We start from the raw sequence: 17889 nt of genomic DNA on the forward strand, positions 1-17889 counted from the left end.
AGGAGGCGGGCCGCGCGCTGCTTCCAGGGCCACTTCCTGGCTTTGGACTACATTTCCCGTGAGGCCTTGCGGCCATGTCCTGGATTTCTCTAGTCTCTTCGGCCGGCACCGCCTCCGCCTGGACTCCACTTCCCGGCAGCGCCCGCGGTGGGGCGGGGCAGGACGAGGCGGGACGCGCGGCCCGAGGGGCGGGGGCGGCGGGCGGCCCGGGGCTGCAGAGCGGGGGGGCCGCCGCCTCCCTGGGCCTGTCTGGGCGGCCGCCTCAGCGATGCCGCTGCTCGTCGAGGGGCGGCGAGTGCGGCTGCCGCAGTCAGCCGGGGACCTCGTCCGAGCCCACCCGCCTTTGGAGGTGAGTGGGTCGCGGCGCGGGGCTTCGGGGCGGGCCCGAGGGGAAGCTGCAGGGCGGGCGAGCGCCTCCCTCACCCCACCGCCTCCCGCCTCACGCGACACAGACTTGAAACTTGGCGCTGTTGGCACATCCGGAGCCCCGGCCGTCGGCTCGCGTCTTCCCCTTGAGGGGTCGGGGAGTTTTTGCCTTCTTTAGACTTCAGCGGGCTGCCCCGGAGGCCACTCTCTGACAAGGGAGGGGATGGGGGCCCAGAGAGGTTAGGTGACTTGCCCAAGGTCGCACAGCACTGCGGCTCGGGGACACGCCGGGACCCCCATTCCCCGACGGGGCGGCTGCAGCCCCCATAGGGCTGGGTCCGTTTAGGCAAATCCGGCCGCCCGCCTTCGGGGACCCGCAGCCTGCGGTGAACGTTGCTTCGTCCTTGCGTCCCCGTGAAGCAGGAGGTTATTCCAGGGTGGGCTTCGGAGAGCGTTTGGCCTGGGGGATCTTGGCGGGGACCCCCAGTCCTTCCTCCTCTCTCTCCCCTACCCCCGGGGCGTAGGGCGCCGAGTTATTTTTAGCCGGGAGAGAGAGCCCTGCTTTCCGCAGCTGGGCCATAGGACCACGCCCTAATGCACGGGTTTTGTTTTTGTTTTTTTCTGCTTTTGTGCTCAAATAGATCTCTGAACTCTTGTCCACGCTTATGCAGGGACTGTTGGCAAGGGGGTTCTCAGGTTTTAAAAAGAGCGGGGCGTGGCGGCGGGGGCAGACGTCCTACTTGCCATAGATCCTGTTAAAGGGGAATCAATCAGTTCCTTGATTTGAGAGTCAAATATCGAGCCCCTAATATCTGTTGGGCAACGTACTGATCACTGTCCCTGCCCTCGGAGTGTTTATAGTCTAGAAGGGAGAATGGTTTCTGATGAAGAAGGCTCAGATACTATAAACTGTTAAGTGCCATAAAGAAAAAGCGTCCCCTTTCACTCTGAGATGGGAAGCACAGGAACCTGACCAAGTGTGTTGGGTTGGGGAAGGCATTTAGAGGTTTCATCTGTCACAGCTGTACAGTTTGTGATTATTTTGTTTGCTTGTTTGTTCTCTATTGGTCTGTCCCCAGAATGTAAGCCTCCTGAAGGCAGATAAGAGTAGTGTCCTCACTTTTGTATCCTCAGAGTGTAGGACGGTCCCTGGCATAGAATTGGCGCTCAGTAAAGATTTGCTGCATAAATGAGGTCACAAAATGACCCCTGAACGTGTTCTGAAGGGTGACAAGGACTTACGGGGAGAAGGCAGACAGCTCTGTGTGATTCACAGCTTGCATTTCAGGACCGACCATCGTCTGTTAGCCAACATGCACCGAGCTAGGCGTGGTGGCGTGTCACTTTATCCTTGCGTTGTGTTACTGTCCTGTTAGCTAGCGAAGTCAGGAGTAGGACTCACCAAGGAAAAATAATTTCAGCCGCCTGAAGAATTTAGGGGATGCTCTACTTTTATGTCTGTTTGAAAATGTCCGTGATAGAAAGTTAGATGGGTGTCCCGGGCTGCACACTTAAGTGTGGAGGGAGATTTGGTGACATACCGGGGCTGCTTCTCTCGAAGGAAGGTTTTGGCCTATTTAAGAAGACATGTCCTAGAAAGGCTGTGTACTGGGGACCAGTTTGTGTTACAGGAACTTTGGAAGGGGGCGATCACTTTGATTTGCGGCAGTGTAAGTGAAGAAGGATGCAGGCACGAGAGAGATTTGAAAAGGAGAAGAAGGGTGAGGGCATCGCAGCTGGGCAAGCCGCCTGGGGCGCGGCGGGCAGGAGGGGAAGGGCCCAGTGGGTGGGTGGCCTGGCCAGTTTCTCCGGAGCAGCCCGGGTGAGGAGGGGAAGCATGGAAAGTAACCTTACAGGGGTGGATTGTACCCAGATGACCAAATGACCAAGGGGCTTAGATGGACCTTTCACCTACTTAGCAACAGGGAGACATTAAAGGTTGGGTTTTTTGTTTGTTTGGTTGGTTGGTTGGTTGGTTTTTTTGAGACTTAGTTTTGTTCTGTGGCCCAGGCTGGAGTGCTGTGGCGCAATCTCGGCTCACTGCAACCTCCGTCTCCCAAGGTTCAAGCGATTCTCATGCCTCAGCCTCCCAAGTAGCTGGGATTACAGGTGCATGCCACCACACCCAGCTAATTTTTTTATTTTTGGTAGAGACGGGGTTTCACCATGTTGGCCAGGCTGGTCTTGAACTCCTGACCTCAAGTGATCTGCCCCTCTCGGCCTCCCAAAGTGCTGGGATTACCGGTGTGAGCCACTCCACCCGGCCTGGATTATTTTTATATAATAAAACAGGGTGTCCTCTTTGTAGGAAAGCAAAATATAATAATACAGAAAAAAAATGTATGACTACAACCATTCTTTAGTTTGGTGAAAGTCCTAATGAAGGTTTTTCTTTGTATATAATTTACTTTTTTTAAAAAAATGATAGCTTACTATATGTTGTTTTATAATGTGTCTTTTTCATGTAACGATGTGTTCTGAGTATGGAGTACCAACAGTTAGAAGCCTGTGTGTGGCTATGACTAGCAAATAACAACAATAACAGTCATACAGTGGAAGCTGCCAAGCACCACAGCAAGAGTTACTGCTATTCCCATTTTACAGATGAGGACTGTGAGGCACAGAGAGGCTGGGAAACTGGCCCCAGGCCCCACATCCTGGGAGTGGTGAAGCCAGGATTGGAACCCTGGCAGCCTGCCCTTGACTCTGGAGCTGCGCTATTCAGTACAGTAGCCACGAGCCATGTGGTTACTTAGGATTTAACTTAAAAATCAATTAAAATTAGATAAAATTGAAAACTCAGTTCCTCAGTTGCAGTAGCCACATTTCAAGTGCCGAGCAGACAGCATGGCTACTAATGAGACAGTGTGAATATAGACGGTGGCCATCCCAGCATGAAGTTCCTTTGGCCAGAGCTGTTTAGAGCCCTCCCTTAGTCACTCTTAACCAGTCACTGGGTACTCGGTAACCAGTCCTGCAACATCTTGGGTAATATAGTTCCACAGAGTCTACAAGATGCTCGCAGCGTAGCTTAGTTCCTGCTTTTATTATTTATTTATTTATTTATTTTTTGAGAGACAGAGCCTTGCTCTGTCACCCAGGCTGGAGTGCAATGGCACGATCTTGGCTCACTGCAACCTCTGCCTCCCAGGTTCAAGTGATTCTCCTGCCTCAGCCTCCTGAGTATCAGACATCTGCCACCATGCCCGGCTAATTTTTGTATTTTTAGTAGAGATGGGGCTTCAACATGTTGGCCAGGCTGGTCTGAAACTCCTGACCTCAAGCGATCCTCCCGCCTCGGCCTCCAAAGTGCTGGGATTACAGGCGTGAGCCAGTGTGTTGGGCCTCATAATTTCTTATATAGCATTGTGCTTTACAGTTCACAGATCACCTTCATGCCCCTCTCCTGTTTATAAAGGAAGAATTGATAAACAGGACAGCAGGGGTGAGGGTCACATGATCATCCCCCAGGTCACAGCTAGGTGATTGGCTAAGACACAGGTCAACAAGCCACAGCTCATGGGCCGGACCCTGCTTATGTATAGCCTATAGGCCAAGAATGGTCTTTATATTTCTCAAAGGTTGAGAAAAATCAAAATAATATTTTGTAACATGGGAAATGGTATTGAAATTAAAACTTCGGTGTCACCTATAAATAAAGTTTTATTGGAACACAGCCACATCTGTATTGTCTATGGCTGCTTTCACTTCATAATAACAGCAGAGTTGAGCAATTGTGACAGAGACTGCGGCCTTGCAGAACCCCAAATATTTACTGTCTGGCCTCTTTGAGAAAATCTGCTGGTCACTGGGTTAAGAGAATACTGCCATTGAATAGGAATTGGGAAATAGGGATGAGGGACTGAGGGAAAAGCTTTTTTTTTTTTAAGCAAATATTAGTATCTAGAGAATCTTAGAGGTTAAGAAAACTGGGACTACTTGCATATGAATTTATAAAGTAGGACTGTGTGGTTTTCCAAAGAAGGGAAGTTTGGCTAAACTCTTTTTACTACTTAAAAGAGCAAAAATTAGCCAAGTGTGGTGGCGTGCGCCTGTGGTCCCAGCTACTGCAAAGGAGGCTGAGGTGGGAGGATTGCTTGAGCCCAGGAGTTTGAGGTTGCAGTGAGCTATGATCTGGCCACAGCACTTCAGCCTGGGCAACAGAGTGAGGCCTTGTCTCTAAAAAAAAAAAAAAAAAAAAAATTAAAAATAAAGTAGAGGCTGGGCACAGTGGCTCATGCCTATAATCCTAGCACAAGTGTGGTGGCGTGCGCCTGTGGTTCCAGCTACTGCAAAGGAGGCTGAAGCAGGAGGATCACCTGAGGCCAGGAGTTCGAGACCAGCCTGGGCAACACAGGGAGACCCCCCATCTCTACAAACAGTACAAAAACTAGCCAGGTGTGTTGGCTCATGCCTGTAGTTCCCAGCTCCTTGGGCGGCTGAGGTGGGAGGATTGCTTGAGGCCAGAGGCTGCAGTGAGCCACGATCTCGCCGCTGCACTCCAGCCTGGGAGACAGTAAGACCCTGTCTAAAAAAAGAAATTAAAAAATAGAGCAAAGCAGTCTACTGTTTTAGTTTTCTGGCATTCTGTCTTCTGATAAGTTTTGCTTTTATTTCTTTGGGAAATCGTAGGAGTTGTGTTGAAGAGAGACATGATTTTTGGTCTTTGTGAAAGCAGTAATTAATTTCTCACAAATAGCTTTGCTTTTGAGTGGTGACCCAATTGTGAACATGAGTGTTAAAAATTCGCCTTTGCGCCCTCCCTTCTCTTCCCTCAAAGAACAAAGGAGAAGGTAAGTATCTCAGGAGTAATCAAGAGGGAATTCTGAATTCTCCCCTGTTATTCTGAACTAAGGTGAGGCAAGAAGTGGAATGAGAAAATGAGAGGCTTTCACCTGTACAGGTGTTCTGAGTTTTAGAGCAGTCACACCTGTTTCTCATTGACTTCTGGAACAAGCAAGGCTGTCTTGCCCATCTAATTTTACACTGCAGTTCATTTAATCTTTAGTTTGTTTCTTAAATTAAGGGGCTTGTCTCATTTTCATTGATACCTTGCTTCCAGTTAATGGAAGTTTATAAACAGAAGAAAACACCATATAAGTAATCAAGCTGATCATTATGTTTATTACATCTCTTTTAGTTTAATCTTAATTTTTTTTTTTTTTTTGAGGCAGGGTGTTGGTCTGTCACCCAGGCTGGAGTACAGTGGTGCAATCATGGCTCACTGCAGCCTCCACCTCCTGGCTGCAAGTGATCCTCCTACCTGAGCCTCCAGAGTAGCTGGGACTACAGGCACATGCCACCACACCCAGCTAATTTTTGTAATTTTTGTAGAGACAGGATCTTCCTTGTTGCCCAGGCTGGTTTTGAACTCTTAGGCTCAAGCAGTCCTCCCTCCTCAGCCTCCCAAAGTGCTGGAATTACAGTTGGGAGCCATCACACCCAGCTGCTCTTATGTTTTATTAAGTGAGCGCTAACCTAAATTAGCACCAGTCATGCGAAATGGCAAGAAGCTGATAGAAGACTAAGACTGCAAAACTGTCTTCCAGTGTAGGCAATACATACATACATTGTCTAGTCATTTGAGGAAGATTTTGTTCATCCAGGAGTTTGTTGCAAGTAAGAAGGAAATTATGATACATTGTAGTGTTGTATCAATTTAATATTTTGAAAAAGTTTTTGTTAAATAACCACTGAATTTTTAACCACTGAATTTTTTTTACAAGCTTACTAAATAAGTGTGTACAAACACTCAGATTATTGACACTTAGTATTAACATACCTTTCGTAAATTTGCCTTATCCATTTTGTTTTTGTATTCTAACAATAACTATGTGATAGAACATTGAGAGAAGAGAGGACAACAGCAACAGGAAATCACTCATGTTTGCTTTTTTGGCACAGCCATGGTTGTACTGGTGAAATTTCCTTCCAGTATTTTTCTCTGTGGGTATAAGCATTTAATCATTGTTGTATTATGGCACATTTATAGCTCTTTAAAACATTTTTTATACTTTTGTATCTTGCTTTTCAATTAGCATTTCAAAACTCTTTTTCCCATAGTTTTCATTTCTCATGACTGTGCAGTTAGTGGTTGTGACTTGGTTCTGTGCCTAATTTACTTACCTTTTCCATTGTTGCTCCCAGCTTTTTGCCATTACAAATTACACAGGGGGCTGGGCATGGTGGCTCATGCTATAATCCCAGCACCTTGGGAGGCCAAGGCAGGTGGATCACTTGAGGCCAGGAGTTTGATACCAGTGTGGCCAACATGGCGAAACCCAGTTTCTACTAAAAATACGAAAAGCTGGGCATGGTGGCACACGCCTGTAATCCCAGCTACTGGGGAGGCTGAGGCACGAGAATCGCTTGAACCTGGGAGGTGGAGATTGCAGTGAACTGAGATTACGCCACTGCACTCCAGCCTGGGCAACAGAGCGAGACTGTGTCTCAAAAAAAAAAAATAAGATAAAAGAAATAACACAGGGATGAACATATTTTGAGTTATTTCCTTAGGACAGATTTCCAGAAGTGAAATTACTAGGTTAGGGACTAAGGTTAAAAAGCGGAGGCCAGGTATGGTGGCTTATGCATGTAATCCCAGCACTGTAGGAGGCCAAGGTGGGTGGATCACTTGAGTCCAAGAGTTTGAGACCAGCCTGGGCAGCATAGGGAGGCCCCATCTCTACAAAAAGTATAAAAATCAGCCAGGTGTGGCGGTGTGTGCCTGTACTCCCAGCACTTTGGGAGGCCAGGGTGGGTGGATTGCTTGAGCCCAGGAGTTTGAGACCAGCCTGGGGAGCATAGGGAGACCCCGTCGCTACAAAAAGTATAAAACTCAGCCAGGTGTGGTGGCGCAAGCCTGTAGTCCCAGCTATTTGGGAGGCTAAGGTGGTAGGATCGCTTGAGCCTGGGAGGTGGAGGCTGCAGTGAGTTGAAATTGTACCACTATACTCCAGCTTGGGTGACAGAGTGAGAGACTGTCTCAAAAAATAAAAAAGAGGGGATGTGATTTCAGAGCCATCCACCCACTATTGCTGTGTAATCTGATTCTCTTTACAATGGTAAAATTGTTAAGAGTCTCACACTCTTTAGTAAAGAACTGTGGTAGCTGGGTGTGGTGGGTCATGCCTGTAATCCCAGCACTTTGGGAGGCCAAGGCAGGAAGATTGCTTGAGCCCAGGAGTTCAAGACCAGCCTGGGCAACATAGTGAGGCCCTGTCTCTTTTAAAAACAAACAAACAAAAAACTATAATAAAGGATTTTTGCATCTCATTTCATAGGTTACTATGACATCTGATTTCATAGGTTAAAAAAACCACCGCACAGAACCGCATCGTTTTCTCTGCATTGTTCTGAATGACCGTGGCTGCTGCCTTTTTCTTTGAGCCTCTCTGTCCACTAACACACTCCCCACACACTAGCGTGCTGCCCACGCAGAGCCCGCTTTGGCTCTCTCCACATCTTTAGTTTTTCCATCCTCACTAATTTACATCACTATTTTATTTTTTTTTTTAATTAAACAGGAAAGAGCCAGACTTCTCAGAGGTCAGTCTGTTCAACAAGTGGGACCCCAGGGCCTTCTGTATGTTCAGCAAAGAGAGCTTGCAGTGACCTCCCCAAAGGATGGTAGGTTAGGAAGCAGTGAATTGGGCGTTATCCCAAAAGGCTATTGGATATTTTATTTTATTTCTTTTTTAAACAGGCTCCATCTCCATTCTGGGTTCTGATGATGCCACTACTTGTCACATTGTGGTCCTGAGGCACACAGGTATGATGAGAGAGGTGAAGGAAACCATTACTTAAACTGACCCAACCTTTGGGACCATTGAATTTCTCGCGTTGAGTTTCCTGGTGTCTTGTTGGAAGCGGACTCCGCTTACCTTTTTTCTGGTCTGCATGGTGTCTCCCTGGTGTCCTGGTCAGAATGGGTTGGCTGGGCAGCACAGACCTGTCCGTTTTTCCCCTACAGGATTTTCAAAGATGAGGCGGTCCGGAGGGACAGGCGGAGTCTCGGCCTGCGCACTGCACTCGCATCAGGGAATAACTTGAGTCCTTTCACGCTTGTTCTTCAGGTAATGGGGCCACCTGCTTGACACATTGTGACGGAACCGACACCAAAGCTGAGGTCCCCTTGATCATGAACTCCATAAAATCCTTTTCTGACCACGCGCAATGTGGAAGGTGAGATCTACGCTGCTCTCATAGGTGAATTGAGATCTTGGAACCGTCGCATACAGGACGTGGCTGTGGAAGCTGTTAGGGGAACACAGGATGCCACCACTGCCGTGTCTGCCTCGTTCCCCTGGAACAGAACCTGGCACGACGTGGGCACTGCGTCAGCAGTGGTTGAGTGAATGAGTGGGTGCTGGGCACAGGCAAGGAGTCTGTGCTGGATTTGAGATGGAAGGCTTGACTTTGAACTTGATGTCGTCTCAGGAACGTCGAGGTTGCGATTTTCACATCATTTTGCTCTCCCCCCGGGTGTGGTGGCTCTCCATGCAGTCATTCCTCCCGCGGTTGCTTGTTAAATGCTTCCTCTCACCTACACCTTGTAGTTTCTAGGGACACAGCAGTGAAGAGTAGACAGAAAGCCCGGCCCAAGGTGTTTGTGTTCCGAAGCCGAGAGACTGTACACAAGATGGGGTGTTGGGTGGTGAGGCGGGGCTGTGGAGAAAACGAGGCCAGGAAGATGTGGGGACCGCTAGGGGGCGAGGCATGTAGTTTTTTTTCTTGTTCTCTTTTTGTTGTTGAGATAGGGTCTTGCTGTGTCGCCCTGTCTGGAGCACAGTTGTGTGATCTCAGCTTACTGCAGCCTTGACTTTGCGGACTCAGGCGATTCTCCGACCTCAGCCTCCCAAGTAGCTGGGACCACAGGTGTACACCACCATACCCAGCTAGCTTTTTTTTTTTTTTTTTTTTTTTTTTTTGGTAGAGACAGGGTTTTGCCAAGTTGCCCAGGCTGGTCTTAAACTCTTGGGCTCAAGTGATCCTCCCAGCTGAGGGGTATAGTTTTAAATTCCAGCAGATTGGTAGTTTCCCCAAGGATTGCTGGATAAGAAGCGGCCTCTAGCCTGGGTGCCCCCACAGCACCTCATCCTCTCTCACTGCAGTAAAGTAGCCGCTGCCTCCATTTAACAGAGACGGGCACTGAGGCTCGATGTGCTGGAGCACACAGGAGCTAGGTGGAGGCCGATAACACAGGCCTGCTGTCAAGACCACTGTTCACACACCTGTCCCCTCTCCTTGCTCTTTGTGGAGACCCGGCAGGCATTGCTCTCATTTTACTGGAAGTCTAAGGCAGCCATTGAGTGAACTACTCCCATCATATACGAAGGCTTAACAATCCTAGGAGTCTAAAAAGGAAAGAGAGAGTTCTCTGGGAGAGATTTGCTAGTCAATACTGATCGATTCTAAATTCTCCCTCTGCAGTCTGTGCCAAGGCTGGGCTGGCTTCATGGACACGTGACCCATGCAGGCCCAAAATGGTATTTTCATTTTCCTATCATCTTGGCCCCCGCAGGGGGACGTAATCAATGCCATTATGTTGCCACACACTCTGCTCCATGGTTCTCAGAACGTGCTTGTCAGCTCTTCCTGATCTGTTGTAGAACTGTGATCGCTCAGGGAGTCAGAGGCAAACCTGGTGGCCCAGTGGCAAGCAAAGCCATGGTGGTCACAGCTCTCCTTACTACTGCTACTTGGAGTTTATTATGAGGCTCCTTGAGGCTGTGCCCTATGTTGGGTACATCCAAGGTTCTGGTTCATCCCTTAGGAAGATTTTGTGTGTGAGAAGGCAGCGTAAAGTCTGGCAACACTTTGCCGAGCATGAATTCGCCCAGTTGACGGGCTGTGGAAAAGGGGGTTAGTAGATGAGTGTGGGAAACACTGGGTTCAAGAAAGTTAGTTGGATTTTTCAATCGCAGGACTTCTCAAGAGCTTCACTGTGCAATGCGCAGTGTGACTCCTAAGGAGGGCTTCCAACAGGCAGTTGCCCAGTCTTTTTTGTTTTGTTTTGTTTTTGTTTTAGAGCCAGGGTTTCACCCTGTCACCCAGGCTAGTCTCAGACTTCTGGGCTGAAGCATTCCTTCCACCTCTGCCTCCTGAGTAGCTGGGAATAGAGGTATATGCCAGCATACCTGGCCCCAAACCTTTTTTTTTTTTTTTTTTTTTGAGACAGAGTCTGGCTCTGTCACCCAGGCTGGCATGCAGTGATGCAATCTTGGCTCACTGCAACCTCTGCCTCCCAGGTTCAAGCAATTCTCCTGCTTCAGCCTCCCGAGTAGCTGGGATTACAGGTGTGCCACCATGCCCGGCTAATTTCTTTTCTTTTTTTTTTTTTTTTTTTGAGATAGAGTCTTACTCTGTAGCCCAAGCTGGAGTGCAGTGGCACGATCTTGACTCACTGCAACCTCTGCCTCCCAGGGTCAAGCAGTTCTCCTGCCTCAGCCTCCCAAGTAGCTGGGACTACAGGCGCATGCCATAATGCCCAGCTAATTTTTTTTGGTATTTTAGTAGAGATGGAGTTTTACCTTGTTGCCCAGGCTGGTTGCAAACTCCTGAGCTCAAGCAATCTGCCCGCCTCAGCCTCCCAAAGTGCTGGGATTACAGGCATGAGCCACTGCGCCCGGCCTAATTTTTGTATTTTTAGTAGAGATGGGGTTTTACCATGTTGGCCAGGCTGGTCTCAAGACTCCTAACCTCAAGTGATCCGCCCACCTCAGCCTCCCAAAGTGCTAGGATTACAGATGTGAGCCACTGCACCTGTCCTGTGCCTGTGCTCTTCCAGAGCAAAGTTTCCCACTGGTGCATGGAGGCGGCATCACATTTGTGTTCAGATACAGATCCCCTCAGTCATCAGGGCCCCTGGGCAGGGTCCCCAGAAGCTCGCCACTGGCCTTGGCAGTGTGCTGCCGATACTTTCTTTTGCGGTGGCACGAAGATGACCTGAAGCTCTGCTGTAGAGCAAGTGTTCATGGAAACTGAGAATGAAAGTTCAAAGTGAGACCAGCGCACGCACCGGTGTCTTCTTCTGGCCTCTGACCCGTCTCATCTCTTTGCCAGGCTGGAAGTACACCTCGTTGGAGGCTTCAGTGACGACAGGCAGTTGTCACAAAAACTCACTCATCAACTTCTTAGTAAGTTCATTGTTTTTTTTTCTTTCCCCCAAATTGGACATAAATATGTACCCATATTTGCTTGGGTTAAAAATCCCAACTGGTACAAAACCCAAGAAGGGCACACCCACTTGGAGCAGCACAGAGAAACAGACTGCCCAGCTTGGAATTTCACAGAAAGACTGAATGCGTGGAGCTCATGTGTAGGGAGGGGTAGCAGGGCTGGAGACAAGATTTTCTACTAAAACAGCAGTGAACACATTCCAAAATAGTAAGTGCTCTGAATTGTGTGAAAGCAGAGCCACCCTCCCTCCTGGCAAAAATGTCCATTTTAATCTGCAGAAAATTAAAACACTGATGATACCATTTTTTCCCTATTAGCAAGTTTTTTCTTTTTTTTTTCTTTTTTTGAGATGTAGTCTTGCTCTGTTGCCCAAGTTGGAGTGCAGTAGCATGATCTCGGCTCACTGCAAGCTCTGCCTTCTGGGTTCAAGCAGTTCTCTTGCCTCACCCTCCTGAGTAGCTGGGATCACAGGCGTGCGCCACCACACCCACCTAATTTTTGTATTTTTGGTAGAAATGGGGTTTCACCATGTTGGCCAGGCTGGTTGTGAACTCCCGACCTGGTGATGCACCTGCCTCGGCCTCTCAAAGTGCTGGGATTACAGGTGTGAGTCACCACACCTGGCCTAAATTAGCAAATATTTTCAAAAAAGAAAGAAAGAAAACATTGTCGTGTGTTGACTAACCACCAGGCCATGAAGTACGCTTACTCATATGATGGTACAGCCTGTCTGGGAAGCAATTTGGCATCATGACTGAAGGCCTCACTCTGCCACCCAGGCTGTAGTGCAGTGGCACCATCATGGCTCACTGCAGCCTCAACCTACTGGGCTCAAGTGATCCTCCCTCCTCAGCCTCCCAAGTAGCTGTGACTAGGTGCATGCCACCATGCCCAGCTGATTTTTAAATTTTTTGTGGAGACAGGGTCTCGCCATAACTCTTAAAAAAGGTTCATATCCAGCCGGGCACGGTGGCTCATGCCTGTAATCCCAGCACTTTGGGAGGCCAAGGCAGGTGGATCACCTAAGGTCAGGAGTTCGACACCAGCCTGGGCAACATGGTGAAACTCTGTCTCTACTAAAATTACAAAAACTAGGCCGGGTGCGGTGGCTCATGCCTGTAATCCCAGCACTTTGGGAGTTGAAGGCAGGCCGAGCACTTGAGGTCAGAAGTTCAAGACCAGCCTGACCAACATGGAGAAACCCCATCTCTACTAAAAATACAAAATTAGCCAGGCATGGTGGCGCACGCCTGTAATCCCAGCTATTCAGGAGGCTGAGGCAGGAGAATCGCTTGAACCTAGGAGGTGGAGGTTGCGGTGAGCTGAGATCACACCACTGCACTCCAGCCTGGGTGACAGAGCGAGACTTCGTCTCAATAAATAAATAAATAAATAGTTCATATCCTTTGACCCAGTAATTCCCCTTGTGGAAATATATGCTAAGAAAATAATCTGAAATGTGCATAGAGATTTGAACCTGAAGATGAGCAGTAGAACATTACTTATAACAGGAAATCTGGTGTCATCAGAATAATAATTATGTAGTCGCTAAAAACACATATAAGGGTGAGAATTATATGGGAAAATACCTATGCACAAGCAAATCAGGATATAAAATTGTCGACTGGGGGCAGTGGCTCATTCCTCTAATCCCAGAACTTTGGGCAGCCGAGGCACGTGGATCACTTGAGGTCAGGAGTTCGAGACCAGCCTGGCCAACATGGTGAAACCCCATCTGTCTCTACTGAAAATACAAAAATTAGCCAGGCATGGTGGCGCAAGTCTGTAATCCCAGCTACTCGGGAGGCTGAGGCAGGAAAATCGCTTGAACCTGGGAGGTGGAGACTGCGATGAGCAGAGATCGCTCCACTGCACTCCAGCCTGGGTGACAGAGCAAGACTCCATCTCAAAAAAAAAAAAAAAAAAAAAAAACATATAAAATTGTCTTTATAGTCAGCTCTGCTGAGCTTAGAAAAATATGGAAATACACTAATTATTAACAGTGTTAGGATTATGGACATTAAAAACCGACTTCCTTATGTTCTCTTGTATTTTTCAGATCTGTTACAGTGGCCAGATTTTTGTTTTTGTAATTCTGATAATCAGGAAAACAGTTTAGTTAGGAGAAAAGTAAAAATCTTATAAATCCATGGGTCCCCGCAAAACTCTCAGAATGAAGAGAAAAATGGGAAGGCTCAGCCCAGGCTCCTTCAGGCCTGAGGCTGAGAATGTGGCCATCTCCTGGCGGTCAGGGTTCTGTGGTGTCAGCTCCCTAGTGTCTGGCCCCATAGGCCAGGCTGTGGCAGTGTGGGCGCGGGCTGTAGGGCGGAGCACACTCAGTTGGCTGCCGTCCCTCCCTGTCCTTGGCTTGCTCAGCAGTTTGTTCTGGTAACTAGAGGAACTTTTCTGACTTCTGGTCTTAAAATTCTCATCATAGGTGAATTTGACAGGCAAGAAGATGACATTCACTTAGTGACATTATGTGTGACAGGTAAGTTCTGCCATTTGCCCCAAAGCAAAGATGTGGGTCTCAGGACCGTTTTGTCCCCAGTCTTGCAGTGGGCCCAAGCACCGGCACACACTGCTGTCACTGCTTGGCCACCATCTGTTCCGGCTCTTCCTGTGGTGGGATGGCCTTCCCCTTCCCCTTGCCCTCGTCCACCATCTGCCCAGCCTCAGTTCCAGTGCAGCCCCCTCGTCTCCCAGGAAGGAGGGCACTGGATCTCAGAGGAGCTGCCACTCGTGTGGCAGACAGGGTGCACAGAGAAGGTGGGGTGGGAGTGGGGACCGATTCTGCAGCTGCCAGTTTGTTCAGTATAAACCCCCCTGCCTTGGGACAGGGTAGGGAAACAGGGCCACAATCCCTTTCATTTTCTGGAATTTTCCTCCCTTTCTGCATTGAGGAGCTCCTCCTTCGCCTTTATTATACAAAGTAAAAATAATCATTTGGTATTTCTTTAAAAAGTGTATCTTAAACATTTTTATTTTGTAGAATTAAATGACCGGGAAGAAAATGAAAACCACTTTCCAGTAATATATGGCATTGGTAAGTAGTGTGCATCTTTTGTGGGTTGGAGTCTTGGTCACATGTGCAGTTAAAGTCTAATTCAGCAAACCAATGACCCCACTGCTGTCAGGATGGGACAGCCTTGGGTTCAGATCCCAGCTACTCCGAACATCTGCTGTGAGGCCTTGGGCAAGTAGCTTAACTTCTCTAAGCTTTACCTATAAAACTGAGATAATATTCACTTCTTAAGACTTTGAAGAAGCAACGTGGTAGCAAATAGAAAGCACAGGCCATGCCCACCCTTCCCAGGAGCTGGGAAAGTGCCTGGTTTTGTTTCCCTCTCCCCCCAGCACCCCAGGCCCGGCGTGCTTTTCTCCTGCCAGTGCTCTGGGGGAGGAAGGCAGGCACTGGAATCCTCTTATACATCAGGAACTGAGGAAGGTTTTGCTTGAGAACAGAAATCCTCCAAAGTGTAAAACTCTTAGGCTAGAGAAAACCTAGAACCATCCTCCCTGCTTGGCAGCCCCAGGACTCCTGCGGAAAAGGCATCATGGAATCGGCTCTATTTCCGAGGGCTTCTGCTGTAGCGGTGATACTTGATTGATTTAGCTGGGTGGTAGGTACACAGTGTTCACTGTTCTATTCTCTGTAACTTCGTGTATGTATAAAATACTAAATTGTGAAGATTCAAACAGAACGATCACAGTTCACCCACCCACCCCTGGCCGTACACCAGTAGGGATGACCAGAGGTTTTGCTACATGTCCGACTGAAGGAATGGCTGCCTCCCATGTGGAAAGCAGCTCTTGGTTTAGAACAAAATCTCACCGAGTCCAGCTCGAGCCTCAGCAATTTTCACCGAGATGCTTGGGGTAAAGGTTGCATTTTCCCCCTCCAGGGAGGGGGAAGTCAAGATACTTAGGAGCCATTCTGTTCACTTTCGTATCTTTCTCTTAGGAGTGGTGGTAGAAATGTAAGACTGTGCAGACTTTCCGCTTTGGTCTTTTGTCAATTCAGAGTCATCCTGTTGTCCCTCACAGCTGTCAACATTAAGACTGCAGAGATTTACAGAGCCTCCTTTCAAGATCGGGGTCCGGAGGAGCAGCTTCGTGCTGCGCGAACTTTAGCGGGAGGACCAGTGAGTTTCAAATCATCTTTGTTTAAGGCGTTAAAAAAAAAAAAAAAAAAAAAAGGCATCAAATGTCAAGGCCTTAAGTTTTTGGGATCTTAGAAAAGTTTATGCTGTCAGCTTCTTTATAGCCGTACATTATCAGGGACCAGCACATACATATACCCCTCCCCACACTTGCTGTCTCAAAATAGTAATGAACATCTTTAGGTCATCAGCTCCAGTTCTCTGCCTAAAAGGTGTGGGAGGTAAGTGTGAACCCCAGCATCCGAATTCAAAGAGAACAAACTTCTGTTACTTTGTAAGAGCTTTTCTATAAAGTTCTACAAAGAGAGGAGAACTGGGACGCAGGAGAGAGGTTTCTCCCCTCTGCACTCAGGACTATGCATTCTTTTGGACCGGGTCACTGAAGAGCAATTTGCTGGAACAATTTAATTAACCCAAAATAATGATCAAATTAATTTAAAGTCTGATTCCCTTAGGATGCTTAATTAAATTACACTGTAATTTTAAAAGTTAGAAAACTGAAAACCCAAGGTTTATATGCCATTTGAGGAATGGGTGAAAGAATTCTTTAAAAATGCTCAAAGTGTGAAAAAACGGAAATCACATTCAGGCCACCCCAAAGAAATCTTCTCATTTATGAAATGCTGATGTTTTCACTGGAAAATGTGTTTGGATTCGAGCCAACCCTTTTAACATTTTTAGGACTTCTCAAGGAGTGTAACAGGCCTAGTTTAGTTGATATTCAGAACATATTTCAGTGTCAGTTACCAAAGTGAATATTGCTAGGTAAGCTGAGGCAAATTTGGGAATTCAGGGACTGGATCATTTGGCAAATTAGCTTCTTCTTTTGATGGGGCAGCAGGCACTGTATGCTTTTAAATTGCAAGGTGATCAGTTGTTTGGGGTATAAATAATGAGGCAATGAGGAACACAGACTTTAGTCAGAAGCGCCTGGGTTTGAGGCCCAGCTCTGAGGCTTACTGGACACATGACCTGGGAAATGGGCCCTGTTTCTCTGAGCCTCAAGTTTTCACCCCGAATGGGAAAAAACACCCTCGTCCTGTGGGACTGCTGTTGGCGCTCAGCAGTCATGTGTATGCCCCACAGTGTGCAGAAGCAGACACACTGGACGTGTTCAGTAGCTGGCAGCTTTTGTTATTTGAGACAGGTTTTAAGAAGCTTAGGCAGATAAATGCATGAAAGGACTACACTGGAGCTTGCGTTACTGGGAGGGTTTGAAAAGTGGGTGACATTCCTGAAATTCTATCCTTGACACGTTCTTTTTTAGATGATTAGCATTTATGATGCAGAGACGGAACAACTTCGTATAGGACCGTACTCCTGGACACCATTTCCACATGTGGATTTCTGGTTGCACCAAGATGACAAGCAAATACTAGAGGTGAGAGTTTACAGGCTGGGTAAGTCTTAAATCTCTGCACCCTGGTTTCCCCATCTGTAAGAAAAAAAGGGTTTAGACCAGGTCATAGCTGCTTTCCCTTCGGCGGGTAGTAACTTTTTGGATGCCATTGACAGACCCCATTTAACTTGTATATCAAATGGGGATATGTCAAGTCCTGGATGGAAATGTGTGTGCGTAAAGCAGTAAGCAATCAACTTTTTTCTTACTAATTCAGGCCACCTCATTTCTTAACGTATTTTATTATATATATTTGTGTCCCAGAACAAAGATACTTTGACATCTTTATCACAGCAGGGGACAGTAAGGTTGGCTTCTCTAATGCCCACCATCTTGTGTTTTCAGAATCTTTCCACTTCGCCTCTGGCTGAGCCACCCCACTTTGTTGAACATATTAGATCTACCTTGATGTTTTTAAAAAAACACCCATCTCCAGCTAACACACTGTTTCCTGGAAATAAAGCCCTACTCTACAAAAAAAATGAAGATGGCTTGTGGGAAAAGATCTGTTCTCCAGGAAGTTAAAAAACATGAATTACCAAAGAAAGCACCTTCTTGGCCTGACAGACCATTGGTGGGGCTGGCACGAATCCAGATCTGGATCCTACATCCGTTGGGTCTTAGGCCTCCTTCCCTCCTCAGTGTCTTTCAAATGACTTTCAAAATAAAACCTTATTTTGGCAAAGGCATTTGTTGAGACTTATTTTTTGGTTTACTAAAAAATTGATGATGATGTCCAGTTTTTTTTTTGGTCAGTAATAAGGGGCAGAGGAGAACCTA

The 17889-nt window shown here is 47.5% G+C and overlaps 2 protein-coding genes across 28 annotated transcripts in view; one reads left to right on the forward strand and one right to left on the reverse strand.

Moving 5' to 3' along the window:
• Window positions 1-163: 163 nt before the first annotated feature.
• NTAN1 (N-terminal asparagine amidase) lies at window positions 164-17794 on the forward strand. Of its 4 annotated transcripts, none has more exons than XM_510838.7 (10): window positions 164-349; window positions 7893-7995; window positions 8072-8137; window positions 8442-8550; window positions 11431-11504; window positions 13985-14038; window positions 14540-14593; window positions 15595-15692; window positions 16978-17091; window positions 17455-17794. In XM_510838.7, exons 1-10 carry the CDS (start codon window positions 269-271, stop codon window positions 17632-17634), a joined length of 933 nt encoding a protein of 310 aa, XP_510838.2. In that variant the 5' UTR covers window positions 164-268; the 3' UTR covers window positions 17635-17794. The 4 variants fall into 4 exon arrangements, with proteins under 4 accessions (XP_510838.2, XP_003315025.1, XP_003952849.1 ...); XM_063796763.1 differs by lacking the exon at window positions 164-349 and adding an exon at window positions 422-519; XM_003314977.6 differs by lacking the exon at window positions 7893-7995 and having other exon boundaries at window positions 165-349.
• The window catches only part of PDXDC1 (pyridoxal dependent decarboxylase domain containing 1), a 66591-nt gene continuing 63214 nt past the window's right edge, over window positions 14513-17889 (reverse strand). For 12 of the 24 annotated variants that reach the window (XR_010152291.1, XR_010152292.1, XM_063796719.1 and 9 more), the window contains one exon: window positions 14513-15708. Coding sequence is in view for 15 of the 24 variants with exons in the window: in XM_063796719.1 (XP_063652789.1) it covers window positions 15700-15708 (9 nt within the window). In the remaining 9 variants the exon portion in view is untranslated. Of the gene's footprint in view, window positions 17146-17889 lie in introns of all 24 variants that reach the window. The other 12 variants (XR_010152288.1, XR_008539930.2, XR_008539932.2 and 9 more) reach the window with 2 other exon arrangements.

Source organism: Pan troglodytes, chromosome 18 (genome assembly GCF_028858775.2).
Source record: "Pan troglodytes isolate AG18354 chromosome 18, NHGRI_mPanTro3-v2.0_pri, whole genome shotgun sequence".
Classification (NCBI taxonomy): domain Eukaryota; kingdom Metazoa; phylum Chordata; class Mammalia; order Primates; family Hominidae; genus Pan; species Pan troglodytes.

Bases quoted from the DNA above. Each gene is read 5' to 3' on its own strand.
- NTAN1 (XM_510838.7), top strand. From the start codon at position 269: ATGCCGCTGCTCGTCGAGGGGCGGCGAGTGCGGCTGCCGCAGTCAGCC. The intron at 8,551-11,430 runs GTGAGATCTACG...TCTCTTTGCCAG, and splicing joins GACCACGCGCAATGTGGAAG to GCTGGAAGTACACCTCGTTG. The intron at 14,039-14,539 runs GTAAGTTCTGCC...TTTATTTTGTAG, and splicing joins AGTGACATTATGTGTGACAG to AATTAAATGACCGGGAAGAA.